Source organism: Anser brachyrhynchus (genome assembly GCF_964034855.1).
Source record: "Anser brachyrhynchus genome assembly, chromosome: 3".
NCBI lineage: Eukaryota > Metazoa > Chordata > Aves > Anseriformes > Anatidae > Anser > Anser brachyrhynchus.
Window position 1 is genome coordinate 9,531,653 of NC_137696.1, and position 16,976 is coordinate 9,548,628.

General features: G+C 37.1%; 1 protein-coding gene across 1 annotated transcript; it reads left to right on the plus strand.

Annotated features, from left to right (window-relative positions):
• Nucleotide 1: 1 nt before the first annotated feature.
• PNPT1 (polyribonucleotide nucleotidyltransferase 1) lies at nucleotides 2–16,745 on the plus strand. The gene is made up of 29 exons (XM_080587512.1): nucleotides 2–308; nucleotides 749–809; nucleotides 1,126–1,200; nucleotides 1,783–1,888; nucleotides 2,881–2,930; nucleotides 3,398–3,461; nucleotides 3,542–3,589; nucleotides 4,183–4,296; nucleotides 4,566–4,752; nucleotides 5,194–5,245; nucleotides 5,539–5,596; nucleotides 5,748–5,844; nucleotides 5,942–6,044; nucleotides 6,498–6,568; nucleotides 7,064–7,100; nucleotides 7,865–7,931; nucleotides 8,022–8,111; nucleotides 8,904–8,957; nucleotides 9,070–9,176; nucleotides 9,854–9,925; nucleotides 10,037–10,100; nucleotides 11,398–11,481; nucleotides 11,919–12,002; nucleotides 13,882–13,988; nucleotides 14,075–14,130; nucleotides 14,676–14,754; nucleotides 15,197–15,244; nucleotides 15,633–15,791; nucleotides 16,562–16,745. The coding sequence occupies exons 1-28, from the start codon at nucleotides 85–87 to the stop codon at nucleotides 15,786–15,788; spliced, it is 2,415 nt and encodes an 804-aa protein (XP_080443638.1). The 5' UTR covers nucleotides 2–84; the 3' UTR covers nucleotides 15,789–15,791; nucleotides 16,562–16,745.
• Nucleotides 16,746–16,976: the final 231 nt, after the last annotated feature.

A 16,976-nucleotide genomic window follows, 5' to 3' on the forward strand; every position in this document is an offset into this window, starting at 1 on the left:
CGGCAGCCAACCCGCACCCAGCTTGTTCGGCGGCGGCCCGCTCCCCACCGCCCCCGCCAGCCAACGGCGGCGCGGCTGCTGCCGATGTGGCCGCCCCGTCCCGGCGCGATGGCCGCCGCCACGAGCTGCCGCCGAGCCGCGCTGGGCGCCTTGCCCCTGGGGGCCGTTGTGGCCGTTAGCGGCCGGGCCGCGGCGCGATGGCGGCGCCTGGCGCTGCCGGGAGGCTGCGGGCCGCGGCTGGCTCCTGCCCGCGGCGTGGCGACGCAGCCCGGGCCCGGCCGGGCCGTGGCGGTGGAGGTGGGGGGCAGGTGAGCGGCCACAGCGGCACCGAGGGACCGGGAGGCGGGGAGCGGGAATCGGCACCGCGGCGTTGTGCCGAGCGCCTGCACGGCGCCCAAACGCGGTTGGAGCAGGCGGTACCCCGCGTGTGGGACTGACAGACACCGTGTGTGACAGACAGACACCGCGTGTGACAGACACCCCGCGTGTGGGACTGACTAACAGACAGACAGGCATCTTGTGCGGCTGGAGGCTTCGCCCCGAGCTGAAGGAATTGGGAGCTCTGGGGCAAAACCCCATCGGAGTTGCTTGTGGTTGGAGTTCCCCCCTTCCACATGTAATGAGGGTTTTCATATCCACCGTGAGGTGCAGCTGCTGTCCTTTAGGATAGGTGCTGGAGGTGAATGTAGGAGGCAATGGGGAGTTGCTTTACATTCACTGTCAGTAACAGATTGTTTCTTTCCCACAGGAAGATGGAACTGTCTTCTGGAAAGCTCGCTAGGTTTGCTGATGGGTCTGCTGTTGTTCAGGTAAAAAAAAAAAAAAGAGCCTAGAGTTTGTGGAACTTCAAAACTTTTGTGTGTGAGCAGCCATTACTGGTGCATTCCAGCCTGTAAAAAAGTTGTGCCAAGTCTCAAGTAGCAATTTAATCCCTAATGAAAGTGCAGCTATCTGTTGGGGGCAACGGCAGGCTTTTTTTTCCAACAACTTGCAAAAAGCATAGAATTATGCGGTTGTTTTTCTGCAGAGAGTATTGGGAACTGGAATATTAATATATGAATAAGTGTAGGACTTCAATTAATACTTTGGTTGCAGATAATCTTTTTTTTTTTTCTCTTGATCCAGCTAGGTGACACAGCAGTAATGGTCACAGCAGTCAGTAAAACCAAGCCTTCTGCATCTCAGTTCATGCCACTAGTGGTAAGTACTAATGACAAAACTTGTTCTGTGATAATTAGTGACAGCCTTTGCTGTGCTAATCATTAAATAGCAGAGCTCAAGATGCTGAGGGGAGAGAGGAAGGCGAGCAGCAGAGTACAGAGCTTGGACCTCAGAACAGCAGTCTGTGATAACATCACTGTATCTGTGGATGAAGGATGGTCAGTGGGTGTTCTCTCTACTGAGAGCTTTGTGAACTTGGATGTCTGCCACAGCATCCAGGTTTCAGACATCATATTTTAGTTGTGTGGAAAAAATGGCCGGAGTGTTATGCTCAAAGGGTTTACAAGTGTTAAGGATTAATGATTCCTGTTCTACCTTAAGACTGAATAATAATGGATTTCTCAGAGGGTCTGTCCTGGGACATTGCCCATTTGATATTTGTGACAGTGACCTGAAATTTTTGCTCATCACACAGGATGCAGTTGATTCAGCATAGACCTTGCTCTGAGCCAGAGATTAGAGTATAGACCTTCTGAGGTGTCCTCTCTAACTTGAACAATTACGTGGCTTTGTAATTAGTGATCTGTTGTCCTTAGGAATCCTGGTTTTGTTTTTTAAAAGGTTGACTATCGTCAGAAAGCTGCAGCAGCAGGAAGAATTCCTACGAACTATTTAAGAAGAGAACTTGGTACTACTGACAAAGAAATTCTTACAAGCAGAGTAATAGGTAGGCTGAATCATTTTATTTATGATATTTTAAAAATATTACATAATATCCTCATGAGCCTCTGAGAAGAGGTAGTAACTTGCAACTGTTGCTTGCAAGGTTGATTGTTTCTGCAGTAATGTCAGGGAAAACCTACCTTGCACTTTCTTTTTGAAGTTTATTGGGGCTAATTGTAAAAACTTAAGTCATCTGGGGCTGTGTACATATTCCTTTATATATGTGTCTGGATCTCAAGAACTTTCATGTCACCTTAGTATATCTAAGATCTCACCTTCATGAGATGTCACCTCTGCAGTTCCATATCTATCTGGAGAAGTGGAAGAAAGAACAAAGTTAAACTCAAAAATACATGACAGACGGACTGAATCATATACATTCATTCCCTGTCACTTGATTCCTCTTGAAGTCCTCTCTATCATGGCTTAAGACTTTCACGATTAAGATAACAGCTTTTGAAGTTCAATGTGTACATGAAGCTGATGTCAAATAAGTCAGCATTTTAAGACTGCATGAAACGAGAGAGAACATCCTTTAAGGCCTGGGTTGTCAGAGTTCTACACACTTCAGACAAATAAAGTTAGGAGTAAATCTAGACATCTTGGAAGTAGCATACAGTCCTCAAAGAAAATCAATAAAAGCATTCCTGTCTTTTACGTCTCTTCATTGGAGGCATTTCTGGTAAAATGCTATTTAATAGACCATTTGTATCTTAAACCATAGAAGACTTTTTAATGTTTGTTACTGTGTGTTACGAGATGATTGATATACTTGCCCATATATACCTCTTATTTTTCTCTGAGCACTGGTGAAATTTTAGAGTTGATTACATCTCATGCTAAAATTTCTTGTGGGTTCTCTACCCTTTCTCTTCTCATTTGTTTGGGTTGTTCATTTAAACTATCTCGTCAGTTTCTTGTGGAGTTTATTAGAAGGTAAACTGGATAATGACTACTGAAAGTTGAGTGCTTACACTCTCAATGTTTCTTTTGCAGATAGGTCAATCAGACCACTCTTTCCAGTAGGCTACTTTTATGATACACAGGTATGTCGTGCTGACTGTCCTTAACTGTAGCTACCTTTAGAATGGAAGACTTGGCATGTCCAGTGAAAATTATAAGTGATAGAAAAGCAATTTTTATTGGCATCCAGGATGGCTTTACAGTTTGAAAAAGTCTAATTCTGTAATTCTACTTTTTAGTTTCTCATTTGCATGTCTTAAAATGTTTTTATTATATGCTAGTTCTCAAATTGTGTTGCAGAGATACAGAGAGAAAATTCAAAAGTGCTCTGTTACAACAGGGGAGAGAAAAAGTTAATAAGTGTTACATGTTATATTTTTCACATGTTTTTTCATAAGCCTCCTGGCTAAAGCACCTGAACCAGCTTTCCTTTTTAGTTTAAGCGTGTATAAAGATGTGGAATGTTTTGTTTTATTGTCCTTAGCTTTCTATTGACAGTTAATAAAAACTTATAGGTCAAAAATATTCACTGTCTTTTATCTTATGCCAGATCCTTTGTAATCTTTTAGCAGTAGATGGTGTCAATGATCCTGACATTCTGGCAATTAATGGAGGTAAGAAAACTCAAAATTATTGCTTGTGTGATTTTAATATAATTCATTTTTGCTAATAGATTTATATCTCTTTATTCTAGCTTCTGCAGCTCTTGCCTTATCTGATATTCCATGGAATGGTCCTATAGGTAAGTACATATTTTGAAATCCTGAGTATCTTGAATATAATGGGCAAATTAGACAACAGTTTGCTGCTTCTAACAAGAATTGGAGTCTAAAGGCCGATATCTTTTGCTTAATGCGCTGAAATTCACTTTATGATGCATAGAATTGTTGTGCTTCAGAGCAGCATATTTTCTGGACTAAATACGCTTATATAAGGATTTATAATCCAGAAATATTGTAATACAGTGGTCAGCAGCTTCCTTGAATTTTGTCTTTAAAGAAACTTAAAGCGTTGTGGAGAAAGTAGTTGTATAAGAATACTTTTTCTCCAGGAACTCAGGAAGAGCTTTGCCATTGCAAATGTGTTATAGGAACTGTGTCACTGCAAATGTTTTATAAAGACCATAGGCGCTGCGCAGTGATACTGCCAAAGAGAAACTGAAGAATAGATAATCTTGCTTTATAGATTTGTTTTTAATGTATAGCTGACATGCTAATATTTTAAAACAAATCCTTAGCTTAATTATTGCTTTTAGATGTATAATTGTCAGAGTCAAGCGATGCCTTAGAAGAACTTTTCTTATTATAACAATAATTTTACGGAGTTTGTTTCTAGGTGCAGTAAGGGTAGGACTAATCGATGGAGAAACTGTTATCAATCCAACCCGAAAACAAATGTCTTCTAGCATTTTAAATTTAGTTGTTGCTGGAGCCCCACAAAATCAAGTTGGTAAGTGGGTTAACTATCAATATCTGTTGGGTACTCAGTTTGAAAATTGTAGGCAACTCTTTACAGATATCTTTCAAATCTGTGAAACTTCTGTTTCTAGGCAATAGGAGGAATGAACAGTATTGCTAGATAACTTTGGGGTAGAGTAAATTCCATTATTATGCAGTTTAAAGGTAACCTATATTGTCTTGGTTGAGTTGTAGATTGCTATTGAAATAAAAATAAAAATAAAATAGTAATTAATCTAGTGTTTGACTTTCCATTGGTAGTTATGTTGGAAGCAACTGCTGAGAATATATTGCAACAAGATTTCTGTCATGCCATCAAAGTAGGGGTGAAGCATACCCAGCACATAATTCAAGGAATTCAACAGCTAGTGAAAGAGCAAGGTGTTGTCAAGAGAACTGTTCAGAAGTTATTTGTTGCTCCTGAGGAGATTGTGGAATGTGCAAAGAAGTAAGTTCAGAACAAACAATTTTGACCTAATTTCTGTTAAGCGACTCAGAAATACTTACTAATGATTATTTAGTCATTTGTGATTAAAATGTTTGGGATCTTGTTCAAGAAAATGTTTTCAATGTTTAGAATTTCTTGCTACATTTTCCGTAGAAACTTAGGGACACTGCCTTTAGCTCTTCTTTTATGCTTAGTGAGAAGGACATGGCAAAATAAGTGGTGTAAAAGCATTGCAAGCTCGTGCATTCTTGTGGAATGGTTACACGGGGAGCCAGGGTTATGTTGGCTTTCGTGAACTTTGTCATGGAGGTGGTGGGGAGTAGGAGAGCAGAAGGCAGGATGGACAGCTGAGACCATTAGTGTTTGTAAATGGCAGTCTGATGCTTTCTTGCAAAAACCAAACATTTAGTCTTCAAAAATTTCTTTCTTTTCTTCCAAAAGACTTGCTTTTAACAAGATCTATGCAGTGTTCACGGATTCTAGTCATGATAAAGTAAGTAATCAATTCAAATGTGATTTGATTTAATATAATGAAATTGTAGTAAGACTTAATTCCTTTATGCTAACCTCTTCTCATCTGAATGTATGTGTAATAGTAATGAATTGTCTTGTAAATTCTTATCTGCCAGAACTAATTTCTTGTGATACATAATTGATCTGTTTGAAGTTGTGTGGAGGTCCTATTTTTCTTTGGGTCTTACAGAACTTTACAACAAACCCAACAACCCAAACTTCTTCTGTTATTCCACTCTGTAGAGTTAACTGGTTGCAAATCCTGTGTTCTAGATTTCTAGAGATGAAGCAATTAACAAAATAAGGCTTGAAACAGAAGAGCAGCTGAAAGGTATTTTATGCTTTCTTAGTATTTAGAAAATGTTTATATCAAACTAGCGGTACTTAAAATTACAGTGTGCTGTTTGTTGGCCATGCTATTTTAGAAGTTCTCTGAGATTCATTTCCTAATTTCAGTTACGGTTACTTTTTTTTATACCCAGAAAAATTTCCAGAGGCTGAGCCTTATGAAATCATGGAATCTTTCAATGTGGTCTCTAAGGATATTTTTAGAAATCTTATTCTGAACGAATATAGAAGGTAAGTATGTCAAATCCTTACTGTATAATTATTTCTGTCAATTTTTTCTCTGAGACTATAGTTTCATTGATTTCATAATTTCTGCTCCTAACTTTAGGTGTGATGGAAGAGATCTGACTTCCCTCAGAGATATTAAATGCGAAGTGAATATGTTTAAAATGCTTCATGGATCAGCCTTATTTCAGAGAGGTCAAACACAGGTAGTATTGTTAAATGATTTAAGTTCTAAATATAATGTATCAGAAGCCAAAAGGCTTGTACTTTTCGTTTAAACATGAAATTTCCTTATTCTATCCTGCTAAGAATAATGTGTGCTGGAAGTCTGTGTGATAAGCAGGCTAGCTATTTCATGCAGTATTGTCTGCACAATTAAGATCCATGGTTTTTAAATGAGCTTATTCAGTTTTAGTGAACAAACTGCTACAGGCTCCTGACAGGGTAGGAGGCATTAAATCAACGTTTTTAAATGTGATCGCTTATAAGATTGTATAATCTTTATAAATCATGAGTGTTTGAGAGAAGAAGGTTTTCAGAAGTGGTAGATGATGGTACCATATTTGTTGCTGAAATCATTTTTTCATTCTTCATTATCAGTATGAAAAGTTGTAAAACATAGAAGTATCTAAGAGCTGTTTATTTATCCCTTATTCTAGGTTCTCTGTACAGTTACATTTGACTCCATAGAATCAAGTGTAAAATCAGATCTTATTTCAACAGCTGTGAGGTATGTGTATCTTTATGGTTTTCTGTCAGTGGTACTAACAGAGGGTGAGCACTTAAACACATTTTATAAAAATTGCTGTTAATAAGAAGACATTAATTCCATTGACATGTGTGAAGTTGAAGTGTACTGCAGTGTGTGCAGTAAGATGCTGATATTCTTGAGGTTTGTCTGCTGTCTGATGCATCAAAGTCTGCATAAAGCATTGATAAGGGCCTGTTCTATTCCAGACAGCTAGGAAAGCTGTTTAAATGTCTATAAAGATACAACCCTCATATGTTAACTCATATGAGTTAATCCTCGTATGTTAACTGTAGACCATGTTTTTTAATTAATTTACTTAAAAAAAAAAAAAAAGGGAGGGGGCTGTTAATGAATCGACAGATCTGCAGGATTTACTTGGTCAATTTCTAGGTAGAGTTGAATATAATCTTACTACATATAATATTTAGGACACATTTGGTGGTTCTTTTTGACATGGTCTTGTTTTTTTAACAGTGGAGTTAAAGATAAAAACTTCATGCTGCATTATGAGGTGAGTTTCATTGTCACAGCTTTCTGCATGGTTTATATAAGGGCTTTAGGTCTTGCTCTCAGAATTGAAATTGTTTAATTCCAAGAATATGAATTATCTCTAGATTTGCTAGGTTTTGCTAATTACAATTTATATATGAATTTGTCCTATAGTTTATCAACAGAAATGCTGGTTTCCTAAAAAGCACTACATAATTTATAAGCTGCTATTTTATGCAGCCTTTCTAATAGTTTAACATCAGGTTAGTTTCTTAAAGACAGGTTACTACTGCAGGCAGGATTAACCTGCTCAATTACTTCTAGTAAATTAATGTGTGCAGCTGACATGCTACACTAGTAGTCAATAAGTGCTTTTACATCTCCAGTCTTAGTCAGCCTTTGGAACTTGCCCAAAGTATTTTGTACAGGCAAGAGACATATTTGTGTCATCTGTATGACAGAAACAAGATTTCTGATATGTTGTTTGACAAGTTTAGTTAGAGTAAGCCTGTTGTCCTATTCCTTGGCTACCTTGCAGCTGCTTTATTCTCTTTTGTTATGGGGAATTAAAGCATGAACTAAGTGAACGCTGTCAACTAATCCTGACTTGCAAACTAAGTGACTGATAGAAGTTGTGTGGTTGTTTAATATTTAGTTGTTGTTTTTTTTGCTTTTGCCTTGAGACGCACCAAAACTTCAAAGAGACTTTTTCAAAGTGTTTGTTTTGAAGAGAAAAAGAAACAAGTTAATCTCCTGTATGTGCGCTTCTATTTTTTTGCTCTATAGTTTCCTCCTTATGCAACAAACGAGATTGGCAAAGTTACTGGTGTAAACAGAAGAGAACTTGGACATGGTAGGTTAAAACTACAGAAGTTGTTTTATGCTGTAAGCTCTAATATTTTGATCGTCTTTTATTTATGGCTTTTATTTGTATTTTTAACAGGTGCACTGGCAGAGCGAGCACTGAAACCAATTATTCCTCAGGATTTCCCTTTCACAATACGAGTTACTTCTGAAGTCTTAGAGTCAAATGGTATTATGGCTTTCTTGTTCTTCAAGAAACAAGAGATAGTCTTGTTCTTAAACAAAAAACCTCAAGTTTGACAAACTACATATAGATGTTTTTGTAGACAACAGATTTCAGTTTTAAGCCTTTTAATCTTGGTGGCTCTACTATCTGAAGTATTTTAAAATATGGACCTTTCCTTTCCATTTGTAAAGTAGCACAGTATCAATACAAGGTGTAAGTATAAATGCAGACTTTATTGAAGTGGCCTTTTTGGGGCATTTTTATGCTCCAGAGTGAGGAATATGTTAGTATGTACTGAAACCCATTCTTCAGTATTTAACCACAGCTGGTAACCTTCCTGATGTACAGATAATACCTGTTTTCTTTATCTCCCCATTTTGGGAGGAAGCTATTGATTTCACCTTTCTGCAGATTCTGCTTTGTGGCCAGGAGTTCCATGAGAGCCATCTGCAACTTCCTAGCAGTTGTAGTGAGATTTGATGTCTGGGAGGAGGAGTTACTGAGGAATGGGAATGAGTCCCATTTGCAGCTGACAAACTCCCCAGCTTGATGATCAGTTCTTGCTCAGTATCACAAAAGATTCAAACTGTTAAGTTTCTTGCTAAAGTGCTTTTGCTACAGAAACTGTCTGGTAAACTAATTATCTATTGAAGTACATGTATTGCCCAATGGTATCTTCTGGCTACCAGAACATAATTTTCCAACTGTCATTGAACAATATCACCAGTAAGTCTTGTTTCGAATGCTTCTTACCAGGGTTTAATACTATTTTTCTCGTATATTCTAACTCTGTAGGGTCATCTTCAATGGCTTCTGCATGTGGTGGAAGTTTGGCATTAATGGATGCAGGTACAAAACATGGCACTTAAGGATAAACTGCATATGATAATGTGTTAAAGGATTTGGAGATGACCAAAGCTTATTAAAAAAAAAAAAATGTACATTTAATTACCACTGTTAGGAGTTCCAGTATCGAGTGCAGTGGCAGGTGTAGCAGTGGGTCTCGTTACCAAATACAGTCCAGAAAAAGGAGATCTTGAGGACTATCGTTTGCTGACAGACATCCTGGTGAGTTTTGGTAGCACAGTGGTTACTACTGATGTTTAATTCTGTAAAATACCTCTACATCCTTTCTGTAACATTATTTTTACCCACTTAATTCTAGAACATATGCTACTGGATATATTAGTAGTTTTGTCTTCTGTTTTGTCTTGCAGCTGCCTCTATTATGTAAAAAAAATCTATAAAATGTCTAGTCATGTTAATTTTGTGTAACTACTCAGTTGTTACTTTTAAGCTCTGATAAGTGTACTATTTTAAATAAATTTTATCTCTTGTGGAAGAAGGGGTCATAATTATTGGAATCAGTAGTTTACTGAAAAACACAGTATATTGGAAGGAGAGCAATTGGCAAGGTTGCTGGGGAGGAAAAAATGCACGTGATCATGCTGCTGTTTCCTGTGGCAGCTGTTGATCGTACCAAGTAAACTGGGGATTTATTCAAAAACTAGGCCACAAACACAAAAGCTCTCAGCTTATAAGAACAGAAAGGAACTGTGTTAATCAGGAGTGGTGAAGTAAGGGTGGGGAAAAAAAAAGATACAAATAGGAAAAGTGACACCAAGTCTGCAAGTGGCTCCTAGTCTACTTTGTGGTTTACTGAAGCCTAGAATGCACTTTTGGTGTAATGAGAATTGGTACTGGGACATAGTTACTCCAATTTTTCTTTCTGCCTGTACTGACAGGGAATTGAAGATTACTATGGTGATATGGATTTCAAGATGGCGGGTACTAATAAAGGGATAACTGCCTTGCAGGTATTGTAACGTGAAAGATTAATTTTATCAATCTTCAGGAATGTCTGTCTAAAAAAGCTTTCCGTGTATATTGATGCTACTTAACTCACTACTTAACTCTTTTCACATTAGGTTGATCTAAAACTACCAGGAATACCAATAAAAATTGTCATGGAAGCTATTCAGCAAGGCACTGGTATGTCCATATTAAGATTTGCACCCATTATATTAAGTTATAAAATGTATTAAATTAAATATTTAAATATTTTATTTTGGGGGGGGTGGGGGGCTAAGGCAGGCATGGGGATTAAAAAAAAAGTTCAGTGTTATATTCTATGCTTGAATATTAGTACTTGATACAGAACAAACTTTTGTTTGTTTGTTGAGAGCATTTAGTCTTCAAAAAAGCTTGCCCTTCCCAGCATGGTTATCTTCCATATCGTTTTACATAGTGTATGTGAAAGTGTGTGCTGCTCCTAGAGGTATACTTTCTTGTTAAGAGAACAAAAAATACTTAATGCAAATGGTGTGATTCTAATGATGACCAATTTAAATCAATGTATAACTTCTGGAAAAAAATGCGGTAAAACTTGTGGTTGAGCAAACCGGAGGGGCTGGGGGGGGGGGAAGGTAGGGTAAAAGTCCTTGACATCTCAGGGAGTTCATCATTAACATGCAGTAGCTCAATACTCCTTAAATAATACAGGTAACGAAGGCTGAAGTGCAGCTTTGGGCACTGAAATTGGATTGCTTTTGATAGGTGAAAGTTGGGAGAGGCAAGAGTCACCTAGTTGCTATTTAAATACTTAAGTGTTTGTTGTTCTGAATACAGTTAACAAACATCCTATTCCATGTTTGTTTTAAATCCAACAGAATAATGCTATCAAAAACAGCAGCAAACTTTTTCTTGCTTATCATAAATTCAAATATATCTACTATTGAAACTTACTCTTCTTTGTATTCTCGTGTGTACAGCTGAAATATTATTGAGCCATATGAAAACTGAAGGTACAAGCATTAATAAGGATTTCTCTAGTTGTAAGAAATTTCCACTCAACTGCGACAACACTTTAACAAGAAAACATTTATTAAAATAGAAGAACTAGTAATTCCTGTTCAAAGGTGTATCACTTCAAGAAGATCAGTTAAAGTTTCAGGCCAGTATATCATAACTTAGCTAATCAAACCTACACCCTGTTGCTCTCATCATCTCTAATTTATTTAAATAATAGCATACAGTTCTGTGCTTCATTGTTAACGTTTTGGTCTGCATAAAGTGCTGAAGGTGTAGGACTAGTACACAGAGCAGAAAGTCGTACTCCAACAAAGGTACACTACCTAAAATGTGTCATATTACCATGATATATTGTTAAGTTAGGCAAGAGGTAGATTTCATGAATGGATGTTATCTACTTTATAACAAAAGCAACATAAATTTATATTAGTCTTATGCAAAACTTTTCCCTCTTCTTCCTTTTCCCAAACCACTGCAGCTGCAAAGAGGGAGATTTTGCAAATTATGAACCAAACACTGGCAAAACCCAGACCTAACAGAAAAGAAAATGGACCAGTTGTAGGTAATTATTAATTGTATGTTGATATGAATTGATGTCTTTTTATAGTTTTTAACAATAAATTACTGTTTAAAACTGCTTTTTTTAATGAATGTATCATATTTTTCTGTCTTTCGTGATTTCTGAGGGGAGTTGTTGTTTTTTATTGCCCTGAGGGGCAGTACTGTACTACTTCATTGCACATTAGAAAGCGGAATAAGCTGAAGTTGTGTGGAACTCACAAAATGAGAATAGATATAGATGCCAGCATTGGATTGGCTTAAGGTAATTTACACTCAAATTACTTACGTTCTAAGTCTTCATTAATTCTAATACTTAAACATAATTTCATCAGTGTTCAGCATATAATATGACTAGCCATAAAAAAAAGAAGGACTTTTGTGATGGTATTCAGGATCATCATACTTAGCATTTCAAAGTATATTTATGTGTTCTTTCAGAAACAATCCATGTGCCATTATCAAAAAGGTTAAGGTTCATGGGTCCTGGGGCCTATAATTTGAAAAAACTTCAAGCACAGACGGGTAAGACATCTTTGTTTTCCTGTGATCACTTATCCTTAAGTGTTAATAGCTTCTTTTCACTGTACAAAAATCTCTTGTATGGGGTTTTAATTAGTGGAACTTGGTAGCACATAAATTACTAGCACAGCTACTGTTAAGTGTTAATGCTACCTTTCATGTCCTTTCAGAACCTAGACAAAGGTAGGCTTAAACTTTACAAATTGTTCTGTAGAACACCTCTGTTTAATACCTGAGGGCATTTATGCTTCAGTAGAAACATCCTAGCAAGTTATATAGGAAGAAATATTAAGTGAAGAAGGTGCTTTATACTGCAGCCTGTCTAACAGTGTTTGTTTAGACTAGTATGTTTAGCCATTCCAATACTCAGTACAGATCAACGTACAGTAAAGGCTCAATAAATAAGAGATTCCAGTGTTTCAAATAGATAAAGCTCATTTTGGCTATTCTGTTGTGTAGATTCTCTGTAGAAGTGCTTATAGGTTTTCTTGCAGCAGGAATTTCCAGAAGTATGGCGCACACATGAATGAGTGGTGAAGCCAAGCGAGTGATACGTTATGAACATGTTGCAGTATAGATCAAATGTATGTAGTCTTTCTGCCTGTAGACTGAAGCTTTTTGATTAGGAAGAGGTACTGAGCTCTTTTCTATGGTGCTCTTGCCCTGTTTTCTTAGGACTCTGTGAGGAGTTTGTATATGCTGTTAACATGCTGGGAAATGTTAGAAATAGAGCTCACTATCATGTTGCAGGAGTGACGTGTACTGGGGCTTAAACTGGTAACAAGTAGTGTGGGAGAAGTTTACTGACCTCATTACATTTCTTGGAAAAAACTTGTTCTGCTTGACGTTAAGTGCCAAATTCAAAGTTAACATCTTCTGTACTACCATTTCCCAAATAGGGCAGCTGATGCATTGGTAGAGGTTGGACTAATGGAGGTTGAAATTAGACCAATAGCTGCAGTTGGCTTCAGAAGTTAGTGGGCAGAATTTTTAAAGTGTTAAGAACTTTAGGTATTTGAGAGGCTGTACTTTGTTTGTTACTTTCAAACCAGTGAAACTAGACTTAATCCAAACTTTACACCTCGCCAACATGATGAAGCTAATAATCAGCCAATGTTCAGCCATGATAGAGGTGTTTCTGCTGTAATACCATTAAATATATCAGATTCTTCTGAACACTTATCTGTAAGTACAGGTTCTTTCTTTCATTGGTTAATATAGTAAAATTTCACACATTGCCTACTTTTAGAGAACTACATTTTAAAAATGTTTGATGTTCATAGCATATCAAGTAGATGTTCTGCTTCAGCTGCTTTGGACTTGGAACTCTTTTAATAATCTAGCTGGCTTGGGTAGTGCTTGTCAGGGGGCTGGGTTGGAGAAAAGAGATTATGCTACTTTGACTGCAAGCATATGTGGCCTGTTGGATGGAAAACTAGTCGAGAGGTGTGAAGAATTTCTGTGCAACCTTACTATGTTCTAGCTCTGAAAAACTTTAATTTCCATCAGCTATTAATGAAAGCTACAGTTTAATAATGAAATTCATAAACATTAATGAAGAAGCTAAGATTAAATTAAGCTCTCAAGATTTTTTCCACTTACAGCAGGGTTATAGCAAGCAACAATTGTGCAAATGTGGATGGTTCCATGTGGAACACAAGCTCGTGCAGGTATACCTGTGACATGGTTTATACAGTTGTATGTAGAGCTGTCCAGTGCCTAGTCTGAAGAATATTTGAAATGATGAGGACTTGAGATCTTTGTCAGACTATGCAAAACCATTTTGCTCTATGCAAGTCTTTACTAAATGTGAATTTTCTGCTTGCTGAAAAAATAGGAATGTTCACCAAGGATTCTTTGATTAATAAATTCTATTTCTAAGGTGTAACTTTAAGTCAGCTGGATGAAGAGACGTATTCTGTGTTTGCTCCCACACCTAGTGCTATGCATGAAGCAAGAGAGTTTATCCGTGAAATCTGCAAAGATGATGTAAGGACAGACTTTTTGTTGTTAGATTTTTCAGTTTGCAGTTTGTGAGTACGTGTCTTACTGTTTTTTTTCTCTTTTCCCTACAGCAGGAAGTTAATTTGGAATTTGGTGCAGTTTATACAGCCACAATTACTGAAATTAGGTATGAAAAGTTCTCTGAAATTGAATTTAATTTATTTACATAGATATATTCCTGAGACATAGATAGGATTATAAAATTGGTTTTTAAAGCATGCCAAACTTCTGCGGGTGATGTTGGCACCTGCGTTATTCCTAGTATTTTGCTCTATTGAAAACATTCTCTTAATAAGGCTGTTTCTTTTTGCTATTTAGTTATTAGTATGTCTCCTTAAATTACAGGCTTGAAGGTCTTTTTTCATCTTTGTATCTGAGAGAGATGATTGGAATTTGCTTTCACTTTTTTGAAAGGACACATCTTGGATTGAAGTGGCAAGCACTTTTTGGATGTACTTTGTATTTAAAATAGTTAGGACAGTGTAGTTTCCATCCAGTTTAGATTAAGGAGAAATGCATAGCCATGGTTGAGAGGAGAATTTAAAAAAAGGATGAGTAATATCTTGTCTATGAAAAGTTTTCTAATGTTTGTTTTTGGAGTAAATTTGCGAAATAAGTTATATGTATGACTTCTATCAGTGTATTTTTGAAATGACTTGTTCTGTTTTCCAGAGATTCTGGAGTGATGATAAAATTGTATCCAAACATGACACCAGTGTTACTTCATAATTCACAGCTCGATCAAAGAAAGGTAATGCATCCTTAAACAAATGTAAACTAGAGATTCTAAAACACTTTTTTTTTGTTTTAAATGAATTCTTACCTAACCTAGTTTCCATCAGCTGTAACACACATACTGGAGTCTAGAGTCTATTTTTGTAACACAAAAAGCTGTCTTAGACTAGCAGCATTTTCTTGTTTAACCTTTGCTTGCCCTGTGTTTAGAGCTGCAAGGAGTCTTGCTGTATGCTTGCTATCATCCTGTTGTTGATACTTTTATGGACATCACATCTTTAGTTCTAATACCCTTTCTATGTAACGTAGAAGTCTGTAGTTCATTAGTTGACTAGTTCATTGAGCCACTTTGGTCCATGCGTGGTTGCTTGAGATGTAGCATGAAGACAACTGTGTATTTTTTTGTTTGTTTTTTCCCTCCTGAAAACTGAGTTTTTCTGAAAAATCCTGTGTTCTAGATTAAACATCCTAGTGCCCTGGGATTAGAAGTTGGACAAGAAATTCAGGTAGATTTTTTTGAACTTTAAAATGATAACAAACTCTTTGTATTTTAGTATTTGAATTTTTTTGTTTTGTGTTTCTGAAGGAAATACTTTGCTATATCAGATTGCTTTTCTGTGCTCCTTAAATGCCTGATCACCTCCAATCAGAGTTTTTAGTGTCATGCCCTTGCTGTCTTAGGTACCATGTTGACCTGACTAAGCCGTATAGATGAAACAGTGTCTGTTGTATGTGGTTTTGCATGTTTGGGGTTTTTTTTAAGCATTTTCCTCTCTTTTTTTTTTTAAAGCTAATTCTATCTTTAAGTTGATTAGTCTCGTGTGGTGATTTAAGATAACGTTATCAGATCTGAAAGCGGTGTGGTGGTCTTAAAGTGGTAAGTTTTCTTAACAGGTTAAATACTTCGGGCGTGATCCAACTGATGGTAGAATGAGGCTTTCACGTAAAATTCTGCAGTCACCAGCCACAACTGTGCTTAAAACCCTCACAGACAAAAACAGCATTATGATGGGAGGTACTGTTCCACAGTCATCTACTTCATCTCAATGACTGGTAAGGCCACAGGAAACATTTGACAGCTCAGTACTGTGCCTTCTTTACAACTGTTGTATAGGACTATCAGTCTGTTTCTTGTACTGTATAGCTGATATTCAGTGTTGTGTGAATACTGCTTGCCAATTGTTACAATTTATCATAAGGTAGCACCTTGCCTTCCATACCACTTTGTTCTAAAGAGCTTGATGCTGTAAAAAGAGTACAAATTCTTTGATGGTTTCAGTCATCCTAGACAGTGTATTTTCTCCAAAACCAACATACTTATTAATCTAGAATACCTGTAAGTATTCTATCTTCTCTACCCTGCCACCATTTTTTATATTGGGGTAGGGGGAAGGGCAGGGTAGGGGAAGGTGAGGTTGTTGTTTGTTTTGTTTTGTTTTTCAGTTTTCTTGAAACTGAAACTCACTTACTGGAGTGCCAAAAGCTCTTCTCTAGAACTAGTTTCCAAGCATGCATTTGATGGTTGATAGATTTGTCTCAACTTTTCCCAAATCTATTCTGTGTATTCTGTTTTCCTTAGGAAGCTGCTAGAGCTGGAAGGTATCTGATCATAAGATTAAGAGTAATTGTGCAACAAGGTTGGCAAATAGAGTTGCAAATGCACCCCTGATAACTTAAGGCGATCTGTGGCAATCTTCTACAAATGATTCACAATGCTAGAAGAAATTAAAATTCAGTGAAGAAAATTACAGTCTTTCAAAAAGTGTTTCTGAATTTGATGTCTTGATATTAGTTGGTTACAGAGTATTTTCTTTCTCTTTCAGGGGAAAAAAAGGCCTGGTAGTTCATGGAAACATGAGACACCTTTGCTTGAATCTGCAGATGTCTTCACAAGAATCTGCATGTGGATGGTAGTGAATCATATTTTTAAAATAGATGGTATTCATGCTTAAAGGTGATGTAGAACTTAAAAGTACTCAAACTGATTAAAAAATTGTTCAAAAGAAACAGGAAAAACCAATATTCTTACATTGTGTAGCATGGGTGAGAATCTAAGAATGTGGAATTGCATAGACTGAAGAGCAGACTACTTTAAGTCATTTCAGTGCTTAAGATTCTTCCTGCTACCATCTCAGGATAAAAATGCAAAGATGGAAGGCAAGTACTTAAAAGTACTTCCTGGGAGAAGGAATTCTCCTATTTGGTTGATGAGGTATGACAGTGGTTGAGAGGCATACT

What these genes read in the sequence shown, in the direction of transcription:
- PNPT1 (XM_080587512.1), top strand. Translation starts at nt 85, where the DNA reads ATGTGGCCGCCCCGTCCCGGCGCGATGGCCGCCGCCACGAGCTGCCGC. An exon ending in ATTCTGAACGAATATAGAAG is followed by an intron (nt 5,845 to 5,941) that starts GTAAGTATGTCA and finishes TCCTAACTTTAG; the next exon opens with GTGTGATGGAAGAGATCTGA. An exon ending in GTGAAATCTGCAAAGATGAT is followed by an intron (nt 13,989 to 14,074) that starts GTAAGGACAGAC and finishes TTTTCCCTACAG; the next exon opens with CAGGAAGTTAATTTGGAATT.